Below are 19,725 nucleotides of genomic sequence, written 5' to 3' on the forward strand. Positions count from 1 at the left end.
GTGCAATAGTAGATTGAATTAGTGTTCCGCTTATCACACGAGCCAATCTAGTGGGGTAGGACCTTATTACAGCACGGCCGCCAAACACAGACCCAGCCAGCTCCGTGATACACAGGAGGAGATGCCCACTGTGTGTTTGTGTGTTACCAGGCGATGGTGCTTCTATATTAATTGGCACAGTGATGCTGCATTCATGGGCACAGTGAGGGTGCAATTGTGGGCACAGTGAGACTGCATTCATGGGCACAGTGAGGCTGTAATGGTGGACACAGTGATGCTGTAATGGTGGACACAGTGAGGGTGCAATGGTGGGCACAGTGAAGCTGCAATGGTGGGCACAGTGAGGCTGCATTCATGGGCACAGTGAGGCTGCCATGGTGGGCACAGTGAAGCTGAAATCATGGGCACAGGGAGGCTACAATGATGGGAACAGTGAGGCTGCAATGGTGGGCACAGTGAAGCTGCAATGGTGGGCACAGTGTGGCTGCATTCATGAGCACAGTAAAGCTGCAATGGTGGGTACAGTGAGGCTGCAGTCACAGGCACAGTGAGCATGTAATGGTGGGGACAGTGAGGCTGCGCACTCAGGCACAGTGAGGCTGCAATGGTGGGCACAGTGAGGTTGCATTCATGGGCAAAGTGAGGCTGCATTTGATGGGCACAGTGCGGCTGCATTCATGGGCACAGAAAATCTGCATTTGATGGGCAATCCTGCATGATTGTGTAGACAGGGCCCCAGTGCACTGTATTGCCCGGGGGCCTATAATGCTCTTAAGATGGCACTGGATGGGGGTACAGGTACAAGGTTCAGTTCTTCCAAAATGGTAAGTTATACACATCAAAAATGTATATCCACTAGTTCCACTAGTGGCAGGCAAAAAGCACTACTGTCTCAGTTTATCTAGAAGGTAACTGAGAAGTCAATAACCCAACCAGATTAGTCAGACCATGCTACCTACTTTGGGAGACATAATGAAAGTCACACAATTTAATTGACAGGTTCACCTACTGATAAAGAGAGGATAATTGTTGAACCTGCATTGCATGTGGTGGCAAGAAAAAATATTACTAAAAAACAGTATTGAATTGTATTTTAACAGTACTGTCTCCCTTTGTATTATAAAGCGCTGTGCATTATATAAATCCCATATAATAATAATACTAATGCTAGGGAGAATTTAGGTGTGAGGCAAAAGTCAATGAATAGATTTACTGCTACAAGCTTAGAATTTGCATCCATCCAAGAACGTCCAGGATTTGTGAATAAACAACAGTTTACTACTACATTGTTTTTATTACTTGCATGATTTGATAGCTAATTAAGTTCCTGTAAATTAAGCTATGCATAGAGATAAGTTGGCGTTTGGTAGATTTGACTACCAAAACTACTTCTTTGTGAAAGCTCATTTCACAATTATCTCAGCCAAGTATACACTGAGCAGAAACTCACGCAGTGCCCATTTTATGATTTATCTTTGCAATCATTTATAAATATGCTTTCCCACCAATATATGTTGCAGTATGTGACAATGTGGCCTGGATTGTACAATGGTTAGTTGATGTTTATGGGTATCCTTCTCCCCAACCTGAACGGCTGTGTCATAGCCATTAATGATTTATTTGTCTTCCTTCACAGGGAAGGGAGAGCTGCGCTGGTCACATCTTTCTGCGTTTTTAAATACATGACCCTTTATGCCATGATCCAGTTTGTTTGTTTATTGCTACTATACTGGGTAATTATTATTATTTTTTTATAATGCGTTCTTTTTTAACACAATTGTTTGCTATAGGTTACTGTATACATAGGAATAAATTTAATTATACTATATAATACATTTAGCACTTCTTTTCCTTTTTTTAGCAAATTAACATCTTGTCAAACTACCAACTTCTTGCCCAGGATATGGCTGTAACTATCGTAGTCTGCTTAACAAGTAAGACATGTGACATTTATCCACACAAGCTATATCCCTGTCTAATTTTCAGAAGCCAGCAAAAGTTTTCAAGAAACAAAAGCAGGATGTGCTTAACCTGGTAATATCAAAGGTTCCCAAGTAACTGTAGGGTAGTCTAAATGGAAACGTGTTCTCCAGCCATTTTTTTATTAATGGAGGGAAGGTTAAATGCTCTATTTGGGCTTTATTGCAGTCTGTGTCCCCATTGTAAAGATTGATGTTGTCACCAGCACTAGTTCGATTTTTCAATGAAATATATAAATAATTCACTCTAGATAGGTCTAGGATTACTTGACGCTTGCAGCAATGCACTGGGGGTCACTGATACAGAAAATAAAGGTAAATCTACCCAGTGGGAACACAACAATAAAATGACCAAAAGATCTAATGCCCCGTACACACGGTCCGACTTTCCGACGGAAAATGTGCGATCGGATCATGTTGTCGGAAAATCCAATCATGTGCGGGCTCCATCGGACCCTTTCCATCGGAATTTCCGACACACAAAGTTTGAGCGCAGGATCTAAAATTTTCCGAAAACAAAATACGATTGTTTAAATTCCGATCGTGTGTAGACAATTCCGACGGACAAAGTGCCACGCATGCTCAGAGTAATTTACGAGACAAAAGCTATTGACTACTGCCCTCTTTATAGTCCCGTCGTACGTGTTGTACGTCACCACGTTCAGAACGATCGGATTTTCCGACAACTTTGTGCGACCGTGTGTATGCAAGACAAGTTTGGGCCAAAATCCGTCTGAAAAAATCCAACGGATGTACAGGGCATTACTCTTGTAAACATTATCCAACACAATTAAACTGTCTGGAGTTTATCTTTCAACTACCCATATATTGAATGACTAGTAAAACGCAATTTAGTCCTAGACAATATGAAGATAAAAAGCCCATGTATGGGGCAATATCCCCTTGGATGTGGACAGGAAAGGATGGATAATTAGCACCTCTTCAAACTTGTCCATGTGTGCAGCCATTATATGACTCTGACTGTTATTCTGTGTATGCTCTAGAATTTCTGAGAGTCAAACAAAATGTTACAATTAACATAGTACACAGGTATAACCAAACAGCAGAGGAGAGGCTTTATTATAGTTTACAAAATAAATCGTTACAAATAGTTTTTTTTTTTACATTATTTAATTTCTATATATAATTATATTTACTATGATATTCATATTTTTTATTTTCTTACTGTTGTAAGCCCACATAGTTATTTTTGACAGCATTTACTGTGAAAGCCATTTAATTCCAGTGTAGTTAAAAGAAAATTTTAAACAATGCAGCTGACGTGGGATGGGGGCCAAAATGGTTGTCTGCTGTGGGAACATTGCTGGCTCTCAGTATCCCTACATTATATCAATAACTGTATGCCGAACATAGAATGGATGAATAGTGCCATCTAGTGACAACTTATTATTATTATCATTATTATACACGATTTATATAGCGCCAACAGTTTACGCAGCGCTTTACAATGTATAAGGGGGGACAACACAATTACAGTACAATACAAAAGGTACAGGAGGGTCCTGCTCATAGAGCTTACATTCTAAAAGTAGGGGGTGGTGGTACAAAAGGTAATAGCTGCAGAGAATGATTTGATAGTAATGTATAGTGATTGTAAACATTCACCTTGTAAAACAACCCATTCATTTTCAAATTGAAATGACTGGGAAAACATTATAAATACCTGTTTTCCCTTTTTTTTATATAAATTATCACATTCTCTCTGTTCTCAGCTGCATAAGAGCCAGGGGGGAGAGAAGCAGCAGCACACTGAGCTTCCTAGTGAATGGATGTGTGGTTTGTGTGGTGACAAGCGTGATCATTGGATGAGAGCAGGTTGAGTTCCCAACATAGGTAGAGAACTGACCACACTGTGCTCTCCTGCTTAGTGTGGTCATTTTTTTTAATAGGAAAGCAGATGGACTAGCAGGTACACCAAGGATTTCACACAGAGGAAGCAATGCAAACAGAACAGGATACCTTTTTATACAAGTACAGCAGGCACATATCAGAAGTATGAAGTGTTGAGGTAACAAGCGCTTTAACTCAGAAGCATAGTCAGTTTGCATGTAAAAATGATTGTTAGGTGAATGTTGAAAATATAGTTTAATAAAGTTAGTTAAGACATTTATAATTACTAGAACTTAGCTTTTTGTTGCTAAATAATAAGTATATATTTGTTTTGTTTTTTTATAGTGAGTTTAAACCATGCATATCCAAAACTAGCACCATACAGGCCTCCAGCACAGCTTATGTCACCTCCTCTCTTGCTCTCAGTAGTCATTCATGTAATTGTCACTACAGCCATTCAAGTCTATGGATTTGTTGTTGTCCAGCAACAAACATGGTATTCTGAGCATCCTAGCAGGTAAGCACTTCTCAGCCAGCAGATTAGATTCAACAAAAGGCACTACTGGTCAGGTTAAGGATTACTTCTGCCTGATAAACTACATTTAGAACAGTGTAGCATAAAATTGCAGTCATTATTTCTAGGTTAGAATTCAGTAAAACCAGGTTAGAATTGAGTAATTCTTTTAGTTGTTGTTGGGTATTTTATAGGTACATTATCATGAATGTTCATGCTACTTTCTTGAATAAGCCAGAAATGGTTGCTTTTTCATCTTTAAAGTGTTTTGTAAATGCTCTTTTTTTATTAAGTAAAAATAACAAACATGCCTATACTAACCTGCTCTGTGCAAGGGTTTTGCACAGAACAGCCCTGATTCTCTTCTGGGTTGCCACGTGGGTGCTCCAAGCCCCTCCCCTTCATGGGGTGCCCCCCGCGGAAAACCGCTTTCCATGGGGGCACCCGATTCTGCTGCTGCATCCATTGACACAGACAATGCCCCCCCCCCCCGCTCCCGTGTCACAGCTTTTGATTTGATTGCTATCAATCTGTCCAATGAGGAGAGCGACAGTGCACATCGCTGGATCAGAATGCACAGAATGCATTATGATGAAAAACCTGCTGATGCCTTTTCTGCTAGGCGGTATCCTCTTCCATTAATTGTCCTGCAACCATGAACTTCCAGTGCAGCGGGGGTTAATAGAACTGTGGACATTGTCACAGGCTCTCGTCAAGAGTGCGCAGCTATGCCCACGCTTTCTGACCATCTTCTCTATTCATAGAAGCCATACTACAACCGCTATGAATAAAACACGATCTATAGAGGGGGCGGACCTTTCGCTCATCCTGTCCTGCACTCATAGATCCTGTTTCCATCAACATAAGCTCTTCGTAGTATATACTGCATAGTTTCTATAGTATATATAGTTTATATGTATCGAAGAGCACATAGCTAAACAAAAGTCAGTGTGAAATAAAAAGAGGAACTGTATAACTGGAAGTTTATCCTGCCGTTCCAGAGCTTGTATCTATGGAAATGCCAGTACTTCAAACACCACTACATTCTTTAACAGCACTGGACCGCAAACTGCAAATACTCAAACTGGGTTTGATCTGAACATGAACCATGAGAGCTATGAAACAGCCACACTGTGGCCACTGACTACAATCCACTGCATAATTGTGGCATTTGTATTCTCCAAGGGCAAGCCGTTTCGACAAGCTATATATACAAATTGTAAGTATCATTAAATATGACTATGAATATGAATAAAAGCCAGTGTTAGAAAAAAATGTATAAATAAAGATGTATTTTTATTAGGGCTGTGGAAATTAAAGATGAATTCCTCGATTAATCGATGCATTTTTTTGATCGATCAAAATTCTTTTGATCGGTACTCACCTCTCCGCCGGCTTCTGGGTCTTCAGGGAGTTCTGTCTGAGATCCGGTGACGTCACGGATAGCGATGTCACTGGACTCCTCCCCCTTCCCCAAGTGCCTCTGTCTGCTAACAAAGGGAAGGGGCGAGAAGTCCGGTGACGTCAAAGTTCTGATTGAACGTAATGCATACGGAAGATGTCACCCGCTGCTGCTCTACGGAACTAACACGATTGTCGGCTTTACATGCTGTGTTTTTATCATCTTTATGTGAGTAGTTTGTGTTTGAACACAAAAATGAAATCTTAAACTTAAAAGGTGAGCACTTAGATCTTTTCTTTCTACCCATGAGCTGGCTTCTTTGCTGAGATCTAAGGAGATAGGAGAGAAGTTTATGGTCCGTGTTAACCCTTTTTATACCCGCTTGCATGATCACCTGTTTGCACAGGGGTCCATGCCATAAGGTGAGAATGATTAGTTAGACCGGAGGTGGAGGGATTGTCACGCTACTGTGGAAAAAAAAATTACTTACTTCGGTGCTACAGTTTGAATTTAAAACGTATTTGTGTGGACTGTGAAGTTAAGTCATGGATTGTGTAAACTAAGTAGTGTCGGGTGATTGTATATAGTGTATACCACATTTACCATTGACTAATGCAGAGTTGCAATGCAAGGAGATCAGCTAAAAGTAGTTGGATCTGTATGTGCGTTATAATTAATCAAAATGAGTCAATCGATTAAAACAAATCGATTAATCGAACATGACAATTTTAATCAGTAACAGCCCTAATTTTTATATAAATATACGTTTCTGTCTTTTTTGTGTTTCTGGCATTTTTAAAATCCCAAAAAAACCTTCCTGCATATATTCTCTATTCAGGGATGTTGGTACCTTTTTGAATTTGTCACTAATCTATACCACAACCCATATTAGTATAAATATTATGTGATCTTATGATGGATGAAACATACATTTTCACATTCTCTTATTTCAACACAGATATATTTACTGCTGTACTGACAATCCAGCTTGGAGTCTGCATCTTTATTTTATTTGCTGACATTGACAATGTATATAAAGTGATGGAGGTAAGTGAGCCAATTTGTTTTACAAGCTTTTCAAAAAAGAATTACAGTGTATGCAACAATGTTTTGAGGCAATAAAAAAAAGAAAAAAGACAGCTACTTTGTAATGTATTTATGAAGCATACTCGTGTCTTACCGGTGTGTAAGAGATAACATTGTGATTGGTGAGATATTTATGCTGTTAAAAACAGTATTGGCATTCCTCCTCTTGAGATGCGGTCAACCAACCAGCAAGAAGAACAAACCATGGCAGAAAGTTTTGTTAGTAAAACTATACAGATAATCACAACTAGTTATTATATCCAGAACTATAACTTGTTAATAATATTTGAATTTTAGCTGTATATTTCTTGCTATTACCACAAACAAAGAATGAACCAAAACAAATTCTTCTACTTCCAATTTGTTGTGTGGCATGACCACGCAAATTGTCAGTTAAAGCGACTCAGTGCCGTATTGCAAAAGTGTTCTGGTCAGGAAGAGGGTAAATCCTTCTGGGGCTGAAGTGGTTAATGACCATAACAATTAAAATTACACTTACAGCTTTATAAAATAGATGTGCGTATAACTGTACACAAGCAGGAAATGACGATGGCTCATACAGCATGCTTTCCAGCAACTCTTGAAGAGGTGGCTCACTAATGAAAAAACGCATAGGGAAAGACTTATGTTACATCACTTCCGGTTATGATGGAATGCATGCAAGTTTCCTGCTTGTGTGCTTTTTCTTTTTTAATCCTACTTAAAACACACTGACCCCAGCCTTTGACCCAAACTTTAATTCTGATCCACACTATCTTTATATATATATATATATATATATATATATATATATATATATATATATATATATATATATATTCTTTTTTTTTAACGCACATTTTTGACATACTCTACTCTAGTGAGAAAATGATACAATGTACCATTTAAGAGGAGAAAGAATACAGGGGTGGGTTGCATAGTTACTGATCACTGTGATAGCCAATCGCAGGCTATCACACTGATCATGTTCTCGAGAGCCAATCATCATGGCTCCTGGTTTTGGCCCTAATTACACATTAAAACTCAAATACAGATGGAAAAAAGTTATTTCTCTTTTGTTTTGAGTAGATGGAAAAAGGGTAAGAATCTCTGTCAAGTTGTATTGCTATGTGTGATTTGAACGATGAGCTTTTTTCCTCCTGTTTTACGCTTTTGACATTGAGACAAGAAATGAGGGCAATATGGTCTTCCAGACCCGAATAAAAACTTGTCAGAGATTCTGACTTTTCCCCACTCCGGTAAAAAAAAAGAGTTTGTGTTGCTGTCTGTGTTCCCATTGGAGAAAATGTAAATACTCCTGACATTTCATGCATATGAGATCATTTTATTGCTAAGTTGAAATTAAAGGTAATATAATCAAATCTATTCTTTTACAGCTTGTGTGCATACCAACTTCTTGGAGAATCACTATTCTCATCATATTGATCATTACGGTAATTGTTTCATACTTAGCTGAAGTAAGTATTCTACATGTGAAAGCATACAGATTATAGAAGACAAGATTCTGCACTATCATTGTCAGTATATTAACAGATATACTTATTACGGAACTAAACCCATCAACTTAACTGTTTCCCAAAACTGTTACATTCAAGGGATGCAGTTAGTGATAACTTGAAAAAAGGGTATGAGTACCACAGACAGCACTGACAGTCTGAATAAATACAATAAAGTGCAACTGTAGTGCATACAAAATTAAGTGCAAAAGGAATCCAAAAATACAAAATAATTATCAAGCATGTGGCCAGTGAAAACTTAAAAAATACATGCAAATAAGCATACATTTCTAGTTGGAAGGTTATTTTCACAGGTGCAGCTGTGCTAGAAATAGTGCAAATCAATATTAAGCATGTGACCAGTGAAAGTCCAAAAAAAACGTGCACATAAACATATAGCAATTCTTAGTTGATAAGTTCTTTTCCCAAGTTCCTTTCAAAAGTCCTGCTGTGCTAAAAAAAACAAAAGACAACATTCTGCACTATCATTGTTAGTATATTAACAAATATACTTAATACGGAACTAAACCTATCAACTTAACTGTTTCCCAAAACAGTTACATTCAAGGGATGCAGTGAGTGATAACTGTTACAGTTTTTTGTACTTTCAAACTATTAACCATCAAAAGGCTGATGTCATAACTGATCATAAGCGAACCACCGAGGCAACTGCAGATCAAACGGAGGCTAAGGTGGCAGCTTCCTTGGCTGTAAAGGATGGGAATGTTTAGTCCAGCTTCAAAGATGAAGGTTAGATATGGCAGTTCTTATACAGTTACATTAGTCCAGCTTGGACCAATGCAAGTATGTATGTGTCATACCTGTCGACCCCTCTGGAAAGTGGAAATCACTGTAGTAGGCATGGGCACCACTGCTACAATGATTGTGGTTAGCTTCCAGGTGCTTTGCAGAGTGGCTGCCCTCTTGTTGAATTTGAGTACAGGAAGTTGCCCACTTGGCAGGGGTACCAGTCAGTGAACACTGCATTTTCTCAACTAATGCTTGTATTAGACCACTTCCGCAGGGATCTCACAGGTATAATATACACACTTATATTGTTTGCAGCTGGATCAGTGTACCTATCTAAAAAGGGCCATATCTGGAATTCATCGGAATCAGGAAATCAGTGTGTATAGCAATCCTATGTCTGTGGTAATATGAAGGGTTATGTCTACATCATCAATGAAATTGTACTTTACCATATTTGGACCACTCGGCCACAATGTACTGCTAACGGCGGGCCCATACAAGCACAGAAACGTATGTGTATGTAGCTTGCTTTTCCGGTATAGGTCATGCATACACACTCCCGCTCACCAAACTCTGCTGTGATTGTACACAGCAGGACATGTTGATTGACTGTGTCCAATCACAACCCAGATCCCTGTGTTAACAACACAGAGGGCAAAATCCTTCTGTTTCATCTCCCTGCACAGCAGGGATAAGGAACAAAGAGAAATTGAAAAAAATTAAAAAGCAGCACACACTACACAAGTTAACACCTGTTAGGCACACATTTAACACCTTGGTTACCCAAGATGTTAACCTCTTTACAGTCAGTATCATTAGTACAATGACAGTGTATAGTATTGTCACTGATCACGGTCAGATGTCAGTGTTACTGGTTATGTCAGTGGTAGTTAGTCAGTTCCCACCCAATGTCAGTTAGTGTCAGATTATCCATAGCACTATCACAGTCCCACTATAAGTCGCTGATCACCACCATTAGTAGTATAAAAAACAATTCCAGTATATATAGCATAGTTTGTATAACTTTCATCCAAAACAGTCACTATACACCAAAGACATGTAGCAGAATACTTTTTTACCTAAATCTATGAAGAAATTATACATTTTTTTAAATTTTTTCTAGTATATGTTTTATAGCAGAAAGTAAAAAAAAAGTATTTTTTCATTTATATAATAATAAAAAAACAAAACAAAAAACACAGCGGTAATCAAATACTACCAAAAGAAGGCTCTATTACTGCCACGAGAAAGATATACATTTTGTTTGGGTACAGCGTTGCATGGCGACAAAATTACCAGTTAAAGTAGCAAAGTGCCAAATAGCAAAAAAATGGCCTGGCCATGAAGGGGATAATGGAGACAGCTAAAATTCTAGATTTTACCTTTAGTGCCACCTGCTGGAAAAATCTGGTGTTGCAACATGATGTTACTTTGAAGAACAATGTAAACCATTAGCAGACATATTGCTGTTTGTTTTTTTTTAGTTTCTTCAGAAACCATTACCATGGCGAACCTTGAATTACAACTGCCAACCATGATGGGCAGTGGCATAACAAGAAATCTCTGTACCCTTGAATACAGTGTTTTGTAATAATTTGACCTGCTATATACGTGGCACGTCACACCCTTCTTGATTGGGTATATTAATATCATAGTGTTTATATGATTCACAGCAGCAGTAATCTGCCTATTTCCAATGTTAACCACTTGTGTAGACTTCATAAACATGCAAATTATATATGTCTCAAACTGGTTTGCCTAATCTTCATCATCTGAGCAAAATTGCTTGTGGCCTTAGATGTTCTCCACTTTCCTAGTAACTAGGCAGCTAATAAAAAGTTACCAAGGGCTGATGTCTTTGACACTTATTGCCAGGACAAAAACATTTAATGCACCAAGTAAAGAAATCTGGAATACCCAACCCCAAACTACCGGCAACAAAGCCAGCCTGGGCAGCAGATTGACCATTGCTTGTGGGATGATTATATTGTACTGTTTGTTTTCATGCTAAGAACAACTGTACCCCCCATAAAGAGGTCATCACTGGTATGAAAGCAGAGGAGTTAAAGTAGATCTAAACCCAATGAAAAAAATAATTTATTATGAAGAATACAGCATGCAATGCACAAGCATGATCCCCCGTTGTCAATAGCCAGTCCTCTTGCAGTGAGTGAAAAGATTGGATGAGATGCCAAAAAATGATGAAAAAAACATGAAAGTGGTATTTTATCCATAAAGCTGAAGTTTAGCATATTTTATTTTTCTTCTTGTAAAAAGCAATGCTAACATCTAAAGTAAATGTAAACCATTGCTTTATGATATTTAGTATGCTATAGTGTGTATAAACAAAAAAAATCCTAAAAAAAAAAAAAAAAAATCAGATTTTTAGTTAAAACATGTTTTTGGAATATAGGTTCAGTAACATAACTCACTTCTAATGATGTGTATCCTGTGTCCTGCTGATTGCTCCTTAGTGTAGAAATGTTCCCTGCAGTGATGACAGGTCCTCTTCACAATGTTGAAATTCTAGCACTGTAGGGGTTAACTTCTCTGGCTCTAATGTCTTGATATCCGCCTGCCCCTTTCTGTACTCCCTTCCTTACAGGAATGTTTTTTTTTTGTTTTCACTTGATGCAATACATTCTGTGATTTGGGTAGATGAATGGCAGAATCCTCTCTCCCTTTAACAAAAAGTGTTACATTCTTTGAAAAAAATCCAAGGAGTTTTCTGAATGAAGGAGAGGGCAGAAAGCCATGGATGGCCATCAAGACTTCAATGTACTGCAAAGAGTTGAGGAAATGAATGCCTGCAGTGCTGGAAATTCAGCTCTGTGAAGAGGACCTGCCACCATTGCAGGGAAAATTGCTAGAAATAAAAAGCATGTAATGTTCCTGAATCTATAATCGAAAAACATTTCTTTTAAGCCAAACTTCAGCTTTAAAAAAAGCTTAAAAAAAAAAAAAAAACACAAGAATTGTTTGTTATACATACTGTTTTAGCATACTAAATATAATCTAGTTATCGTTTAAATCACTTTAAGACCCCTTTTAGCCCTTGTACACACGGTCTGAGATTCCGACGGAATGTGTGCGATCGGACCGTTTTGTCGGATATTCCGACTGTGTGTGGTCTACATCGGACTGTTTCCGTCGGAGTATGCGACGGACCAAGTTTTCCAACTTGTTGGTAAAATTTTCTGACAAAATGCTCCGATCGGACATACTCTGATCATGTGTAGAGAATTCCGAACGGACAAAGTGCCACGCATGCTCAGATCAAATTCCTACACCAAAGCTATTGGCTACTAGCATGAACGTAGTCCCGTCATAACGAAATAACGTCATCATGTCGGATTTTCTGACAACTTTGTCCGACCGTGTGTATGCAACAGTTTCGGACAAAATCCGTCGGACAAAATCCGATGGATTTGGTTGTCGGAATCTCTGACCGTGTTTACAAGGGCTTACAGGGGGCGAACCGTTGGATGGACTCCGCTAGCTCAGTGGGGTATCCTTGCTGGCAGATGACAGGTCCATCTCCGCTCACTGTGCAGGGATGGACCTGTCAGAGCCCCGCTGTTCTCTATGGGGAGATTGAATAAAAACAGACAGCCTGTCCGTTTTCATCTGATCTGATCCTGCTGGATGGATGGCGAACGTATCTTGATGGAACGGATGGCAGGCGGGTGTCAGCGGACACATCTCCGCTGACATCCGCCTTTCCATAGAAGTCAATGGTGGCCAGCTCAGATTCGCCTGAAAAACGGACGATCATGTGAAAGAGGCCTAAATGTTAACATTGCTTTACAATACGACATTAAAAATATGGTCTATATATTTTACCCACACAAATTTTATATGTATGAATATGTTATGGTCTCATTATTATGCTGTTATTTACTAGTGGGAGTGTATACATTTCCAAATGTGTATATTCTATAATTGTTTTAATGTGTTTTCATTAGGAATTTATAATAGAGAACAGAAAACTTTGGCTGCTAATGAAAAAATGCTTTAATTACAAGTCGAAGAGTCAATACAGAAAAACTATCAGAGCAGTGGAAATGGACCAGAACTGGCCTCCAATCAATCAGACCTATCGTACAAAACCAGTTATCAGACATTCAGATGACAAAGCACAAGTATACAGTAATCCAGCATTTGAAAGCAATGAATTTGTTAAGTAGAAAAAGAGAAGAAGAAAATAGCGGCATTATTATGTTAATATATTTAAATTTTGTTCTCAATAATTCATATTCATGGGACCCAAAACTAATCATTTAAATATAAAAAACTCTGCCAATATTGTAACATATTTCAGCACCCAACATGCACCATTCTGTGATCCAAGTTTTCAAAAAGTAAATGCACTCCATTGCATACTTATAAATAGAGTAAACAAATTGTAAGATATTAAATTTCTTCTTTGAACTGGACAAAGAAGTTTACTGTATAGCAAAGATGTATTTTTTTATTATTGTTTTATACTGATATGTTAAAGAAATAAAGAGACATTCCTTTTTTTAAATATACATTTAAGTTTCATGTTAATTCATTTACAAGCAACAAAAATGTATTGTTTGAAGATAAAGTATAAATTACATTGTAAAATCATATACTATTATAAAAAATAAAAAAAACAAGGGTAGATATCCCCATTGAAGAAATGTTGCAAAACAGATTTCTTTTTAAATCATTGTTCTATAATTTTCAGAACAGAGATATGAACTTTGTGTAAAAGAGGTAAATAAACTTTTAGCATAATAAGAGCAATAGGGTATCAGCTGGTAGTATGGAAGGGAGAATATTGTGCTAAGGGCCAGTCGAACGATAAACCTGTAAAAGAAAAATAAGATTTTTCTACTTACACAGGAATACAGCAACTTATTGGACATTTTGGCTGTACTGTTACCTCCATGGGGTTGGGACACCTGCAAATAAAAATTGTTAAGGCCGCCCCTATTTACCCCACCTCCAACAACCATTTCACAGTTTCGTGAAGAAGCACTACATAAGGCCAATAACACATAGGGTTGGGACCTGTGTCCCTTAATGGACTTCAAGAATGATTTTACAGTAAAGTACAAAAAAAGTACAAAAATCATATTTTCTTATCTATTGAGGGCGAAAAGAATCTGGCAAATTGTTAGACATTTGAAAGGTCAAAAAGCAGTTCTACTGAGGAATGGCCGAAAGTCACTGTGCTATCCAACAGATGTGCAAATCAAACTACAAAGAGTATCTGAAAGTATAAACAACTGAATTAAGGCTAGAGGCTGGGGTAACAGGGTATTCTTGCTGATGACCCTCCATGTTAATACATAAATTAGTAGCAATGGATACTTATAAGAAAGAACAATGACACATGCAGAACCCTTACTCTTCAAAGAGGACCACATAGATGCCAATACCTTGACTCCAGCAACAATAAACCATGTTGTCAAAAAGATGCACATAATACATAAAACCATACTGTAAATGGATCACCCAGTCACTTACAGGGGGAGTTTACAAATTTTTCTGGAGGTGAGATCTAGCAGAGGTCAGATTAAAAGACCAACCCATGGAAGGCTCCCCCTTCATCTTAAACAACAGTTTTTTTCTATAAAACCAGACTAAGTCCTCCTAGAGTGGGGGAAGGGAATAATTTCAACAGTGGATGGTTTTCAGAAATAGTTAACATGACTGTTTAGTTTAACCAGTTCCCGATTGGCTCACGTACATACTACGGCACAATCGCACCGCTGCATGAAGCCTGCTGCATGACGGGGGACCCCATGTACGTGACCGGTGATCATGATCGCCGCCGGCCACACGTAATCTCATGCACGAGCACCAGCACCGGAAACCAATGCTGTCAGAGGAGAGGAGACAACATGTCGTTTGTTCCTAGTAAGTAGGACCAGCAAAATATCTCCTCTCCTACTCAGTCCTATACCCATACAGTAAGAACACACAGAGGGAACACATTAACCCCTTGATTGCCCCCTAGTGTTAACCCCTTCCCTACCAGTGTCATTTACACAGTAATCAGTAAATTTTTATAACACTGATCACTGTATAGATGTCAATGGTCCAAAAAATGTGTCAAGTGTCCGATCTGTCCACCGCAATGTTGCAATACTGCTATAAATTGCAGATCACCACCATTACTGGTAAAAAAAAGAATAATAATAAAAATGGCATAAAAATGCCATACATTTTTCCCATAGTTTATAGATGCTATAACTTTTGTGCAAACCAATCAATATACGCTTATTGCATTTTTGTTTTACCAGAAATATGTAGAAGAATATATATTGGCCTAAACTGATGAAGAAATTTGTTTTTTAAAAACATTTTTGGGGATATTTATTATAGCAAACAGTATTGTTTTGTTTTTTTAAATTGTCACTCTTTTTTGTGTATAGCGCAAAAAATAAAAACCACAGAGATGATCAAATAGCACTAAATGAAAGCTTTATTTGTGGGAAAAAAAGGATGCACATTTTGTTTGGGTACAGCGTTGCATGGCCACGCAATTGTCAGTTAAAATGATGATTTGCCAAATTGTAAAAAGTGCTCTGGTCAGCAAGGGGGTAAAACCTTCCGAGGGCTGAAGTGGTTAAAAGAACCAACTGGCGTCTGTCCAGAATCCAGACTCCCTAACTCAGAGGGAAAAGTTGAGGGACAGAACAAGATAGCATTAGAAATGGAATTCCCTAACAATGCCATAAATCCTCAAAATGTTAGGGAAAAGGGTCCCCAAAGAGTACAACTATAGGACTCTTCATTTAAAATTAAGTGTGAGCAACTAGGATACTTACTTTCTCTAGTAAAGGTCCTCATCATTCCACAATAGGCATACCAGAAAAACTGGTGCTAGGGTTTATAAAAGGGTCAGTGCCATGGGGTAACATCCAGAAAAACTGGAGCACACTAAAGAATCAAGTGCCCTCAAGGTAAAAAGCAGTAAGAACTGATCCCTGTTAATCTTGCAGCCTATGAAATCTTTGAGGAGAGGGACAGGGTTGAAGAGTATGAAACACTGCAAGGGGTGTAAATATCAGTGATGGAAAAGGGTTTCTCTTGCAGAATGGAGTGTAATATACATTGGAAATGGATTGCCAAGGGTATGATGCCAGTGCCACCATAGGAGGCATTAGAGTTCCCAGGGTGCAGAGTAAAAAACAAAAATTTGTGAAGCTACAAGAACAAGCCTAAGTATCCAAATAGTAATGAGATAACCACCCCCAAACCCAGCCAGATGAACAAACAGTCCGTTATATGCTAAAATAAACATCTTCGTGCAGAGGTGTCAACAGTTGAGATTTTAAGGACTCAAGATCTGCAGCTTGAATGAGAGATTCACTGCGATCATCCATGAGATACCACTGTGGAAGCAGATGAAAAATAGGGTTCCTAAAACCTGAGCCTGAGCAGAACCAAAGAGATGCCTACCCTTAAAGCATAGGTAAATCAAATGTTCCTTAAAACAGTTCTAAAGGCAGACTTTTTTTTTATCTTAATGCTTTTTATGGATTAAGATGAAAAACCTTCTGTGTGCATAAGCCCCCTTAACACTTTCCTGAGCTCCATCTCGATCCAGGGTTTGTTGTATAAGAGCCTTGACTGTCCGGGACTCTCCCTCCTCAATAGCTGCGAAAACAGCGGGCGCCATTGGCTCCCGCTGCTGTCAACCAAAGTCAGTGAGACCATGAAAACAGGGAAAGGGTCGGGCCAAGCCACGGCTCCATGTCTGAATGGACACACATAGCAGGGGCTCAGATTGGGTGCACTTGGCAGAGGGGAGGGGCCAGGAGTGTCAGTGAGGGACCTGAGAAGAGGAGGATCTGGGCTGCTCTATGCAAAACCACTGCAGAGAGCAGGTAAGAATAACATGTTTTTTATTTTTAAACGAATTAAAACAAGACTTTAATATCACTTTAAGCATATTCGCAGTATTCAAAGCATGAAACCAAATCACCCTATGCATCTGAAGAGAGATTACACCCATGTAAGGTACAAGCTTAAATGCAAGGATGTATCCTTGAGTTTTAGAGGTCCCTTTTAATATTTTTGATCCACCAATACGCCATGGATTCACAAATGTGAAATAACTGAAACGAGGGAAAAAAAGTAGGGAATCCAACTGTCTGTTAGTGAAATCCCTAAAGGAGTTTACAGTCTACTGTTACATAAACACATATGGTACATACTCTGGGACCAAACTGTTCAGAAACTATTTAATAGTTAAGTATGATTTTGTGTTGTTAAAAAATGCAAAACACTCTTACAAAAATGCAGATAAGCATGGTAGTGTACAGGCAGTATTCCAGTGGTGCTAATCCACTCTTGCTATCCAGCGACGGATCTCCGTGGTCCATCGATGGATGATCATATCCAGCGATGTGGGATCTCTCAGTCCAGCGCTGTCCATACATCCGTCTTCTGTCTCCACTGCGGAGACACTGCGGGGATCCCAGCGCTGACGTTTCTTATATTAGGAGGGCAGGGCCACCCGTCACCTGATCCCGCCCCCTCTGACGCTGGTGAGGAAAGCTATGGGGTTCCCCAGTGACGTATGGGTGACCCCGCCCCCTCTGATGTAATGCAGGTTTCCGTTACATCAGAGGGGCGGGGGTCACCCATATGTCATTAGGGAATCCCTGGCTCCCCTCAACAGCGTCAGAGGGGGCGGGGTCAGGTGACGGGTGGCCCCACCCTCCTAATATAAGAAACGCCAGCGCTGGGATCCCTGCAGTGCCTCCGCAGTGGAGACAGAAGACGGATGTATGGACAGCCCTGGACTGAGAGATCCCCGTCGCTGGATATGATCATCCATCGCTGGATAGCAAGAGTGAATTAGCACTGCTGGAATCTTTTTTTTATTTTTTTATTTTTAATAAAGGAATTTTTCAAAAGTGTGTTTGTCTTATTTAACCATTTTTACACTTTCTTTGTGAAATGGTAGGGGTACTTTTGTACCCCCTTACCATTTCAAACAGGGGGGCTGGATCTGGGGGTCCCCTTGTTAAAGGTGGCTTCCAGATTCTGATAAGCCCCCCGCCCGCAGACCCCCACAACCACCGCTCAGGGTTGTGGGGATGAGGCCCTTCTCCACATCAACATGGGGACAAGGTGCTTTGAGGGGTCACAGACCCCCAAAGCATCCTCCCAATGTTGAGGGCATGTGGCCTGGTACAGTTCAGGAGGGGGGGTGCTCTCTTGTCCCCCCTCTTTTCCTGCGGCCTGCCAGGTTGTGTGCTCGGATAAAGGGTCTGGTATGGATTTTTAGGGGGACCCCCACATCATTTTTTTTTATAAATTTGATGCGGGGTTCCCCTTAATATCCATACCAGACCTGAAGGGCCTGGTAATTGAATTTAGGGGAACCCCCACGCTTTTTTTTTTATCAATGAATGAATGAAATGTCGGCTAATACAGAGAACACTCATTGAGTGTTCTCTGTATTACGGGAGCTGACAATATAGCCGCAAGTGATTTTAAAAGACTTTTTTTCCTGCACAAATGACACTTTGTGCAGGGACAGTTCTAAGCACGGGAAACATGCGCCCCTTCACAGGCATACTATAGACACCCCCCAGGTATGAAATTTAAAGGAATATTACACTTTTATTGTTTCACTTTAATCATGATTAAAATCACTGATCCTGAAAAAGCGGCCTTTTTTAAAACTTTTTTTTGCATTGATCCATGTCCCCTGGGGCAGGACCCAGGTCCCCAAACACTTTTTAGGACAGTAACTTGCATATTAGCCTTTAAAATTAGCACTTTAGATTTCTCCCATAGACTTGTACAGGGTGTTCCGGCTTTTTGAATTTGCCGCGAACAGCGCAAATTGTTCACTGTTTGCAGAACAGGCGAACAGGCAATGTTCGAGTCGAACATGAGTTCGACTCGAACTCGAAGCTCATCCCTAGTTGAGACCAATTACATCTGATTACAGTGTGTAACCAGGAAGTTCCGGTAAACAGCTTTCCTTAGTTTGCAATGGCAGGGAGGACCAATCGCCGGCTTGTTTGTCTGTGGGGGGGGGGGGTCTGTGCTGATAATCAGTGCCCGCCTGTCAGTGCCCATCAGTGCTGCCTATTAGTGCCCATCAGTGCCGCCTATTAGTGCCCAGCAGTGCCCATCAGTGCTGCACATCATGCCACCTATCGGTGCCCATCAGTGCTGCAAATCAGTGCCCATCAATTCTACATATTAGTGCCTCCTCCTCAGTGCTCATCAGTGCCAACTCATCAGTGCCCATCAGTGCTATCTCACTTGGTCTTTTTTTAGTTTGTTTAGTAAAAAAAAAAAACAACCCAGTGGTGATCAAATACCACCAAAAGAAAGCTCTATTTGTGGGGAGAAAATGATGAAAATGTAGTTTAGGTACAGTGTCACATGACCGCACAATTGTCATTCAAAGCTTGACAGTGCTGAAAGCTGAAAATTGTCCTGGGCAGGAAGGGGGGAAAGTGCCCAGTATTGAAGTGGTTAAACATTGAATGTTTTTAGTTTTTCCTATTTGCATGTGTATTCTAACAGCATATAACACAAATAAAAGTAAATATATGTTGGAAGACAAATCGCATTAAACAAAGGATATACATTTAATCTTATTTAATGACACGTAATGCAAGTCTTAATCTCAGGTAC

At 39.5% G+C, this 19,725-nt stretch overlaps 1 protein-coding gene across 1 annotated transcript in view; it reads left to right on the forward strand.

Annotated features, from left to right (window-relative positions):
* The window catches only part of LOC143988155 (putative cation-transporting ATPase 13A4), a 65,932-nt gene extending 52,349 nt beyond the window's left edge, over positions 1 to 13,583 (forward strand). The window contains exons 24-30 of the mRNA XM_077487484.1: positions 1,637 to 1,733; positions 1,862 to 1,934; positions 4,176 to 4,347; positions 5,346 to 5,563; positions 6,705 to 6,793; positions 8,209 to 8,289; positions 13,044 to 13,583. Of these exons, the coding sequence (XP_077343610.1) occupies positions 1,637 to 1,733; positions 1,862 to 1,934; positions 4,176 to 4,347; positions 5,346 to 5,563; positions 6,705 to 6,793; positions 8,209 to 8,289; positions 13,044 to 13,265 (952 nt within the window). The 3' untranslated portion in view covers positions 13,266 to 13,583. The remainder of the gene's footprint in view (positions 1 to 1,636; positions 1,734 to 1,861; positions 1,935 to 4,175; positions 4,348 to 5,345; positions 5,564 to 6,704; positions 6,794 to 8,208; positions 8,290 to 13,043) is intronic.
* Positions 13,584 to 19,725: the final 6,142 nt, after the last annotated feature.

The sequence above is a fragment of the Lithobates pipiens genome, unplaced genomic scaffold, assembly GCF_037356315.1.
Source record: "Lithobates pipiens isolate NorthernLeopardFrog02 unplaced genomic scaffold, aLitPip1_a1.2 Scaffold_18, whole genome shotgun sequence".
NCBI lineage: Eukaryota > Metazoa > Chordata > Amphibia > Anura > Ranidae > Lithobates > Lithobates pipiens.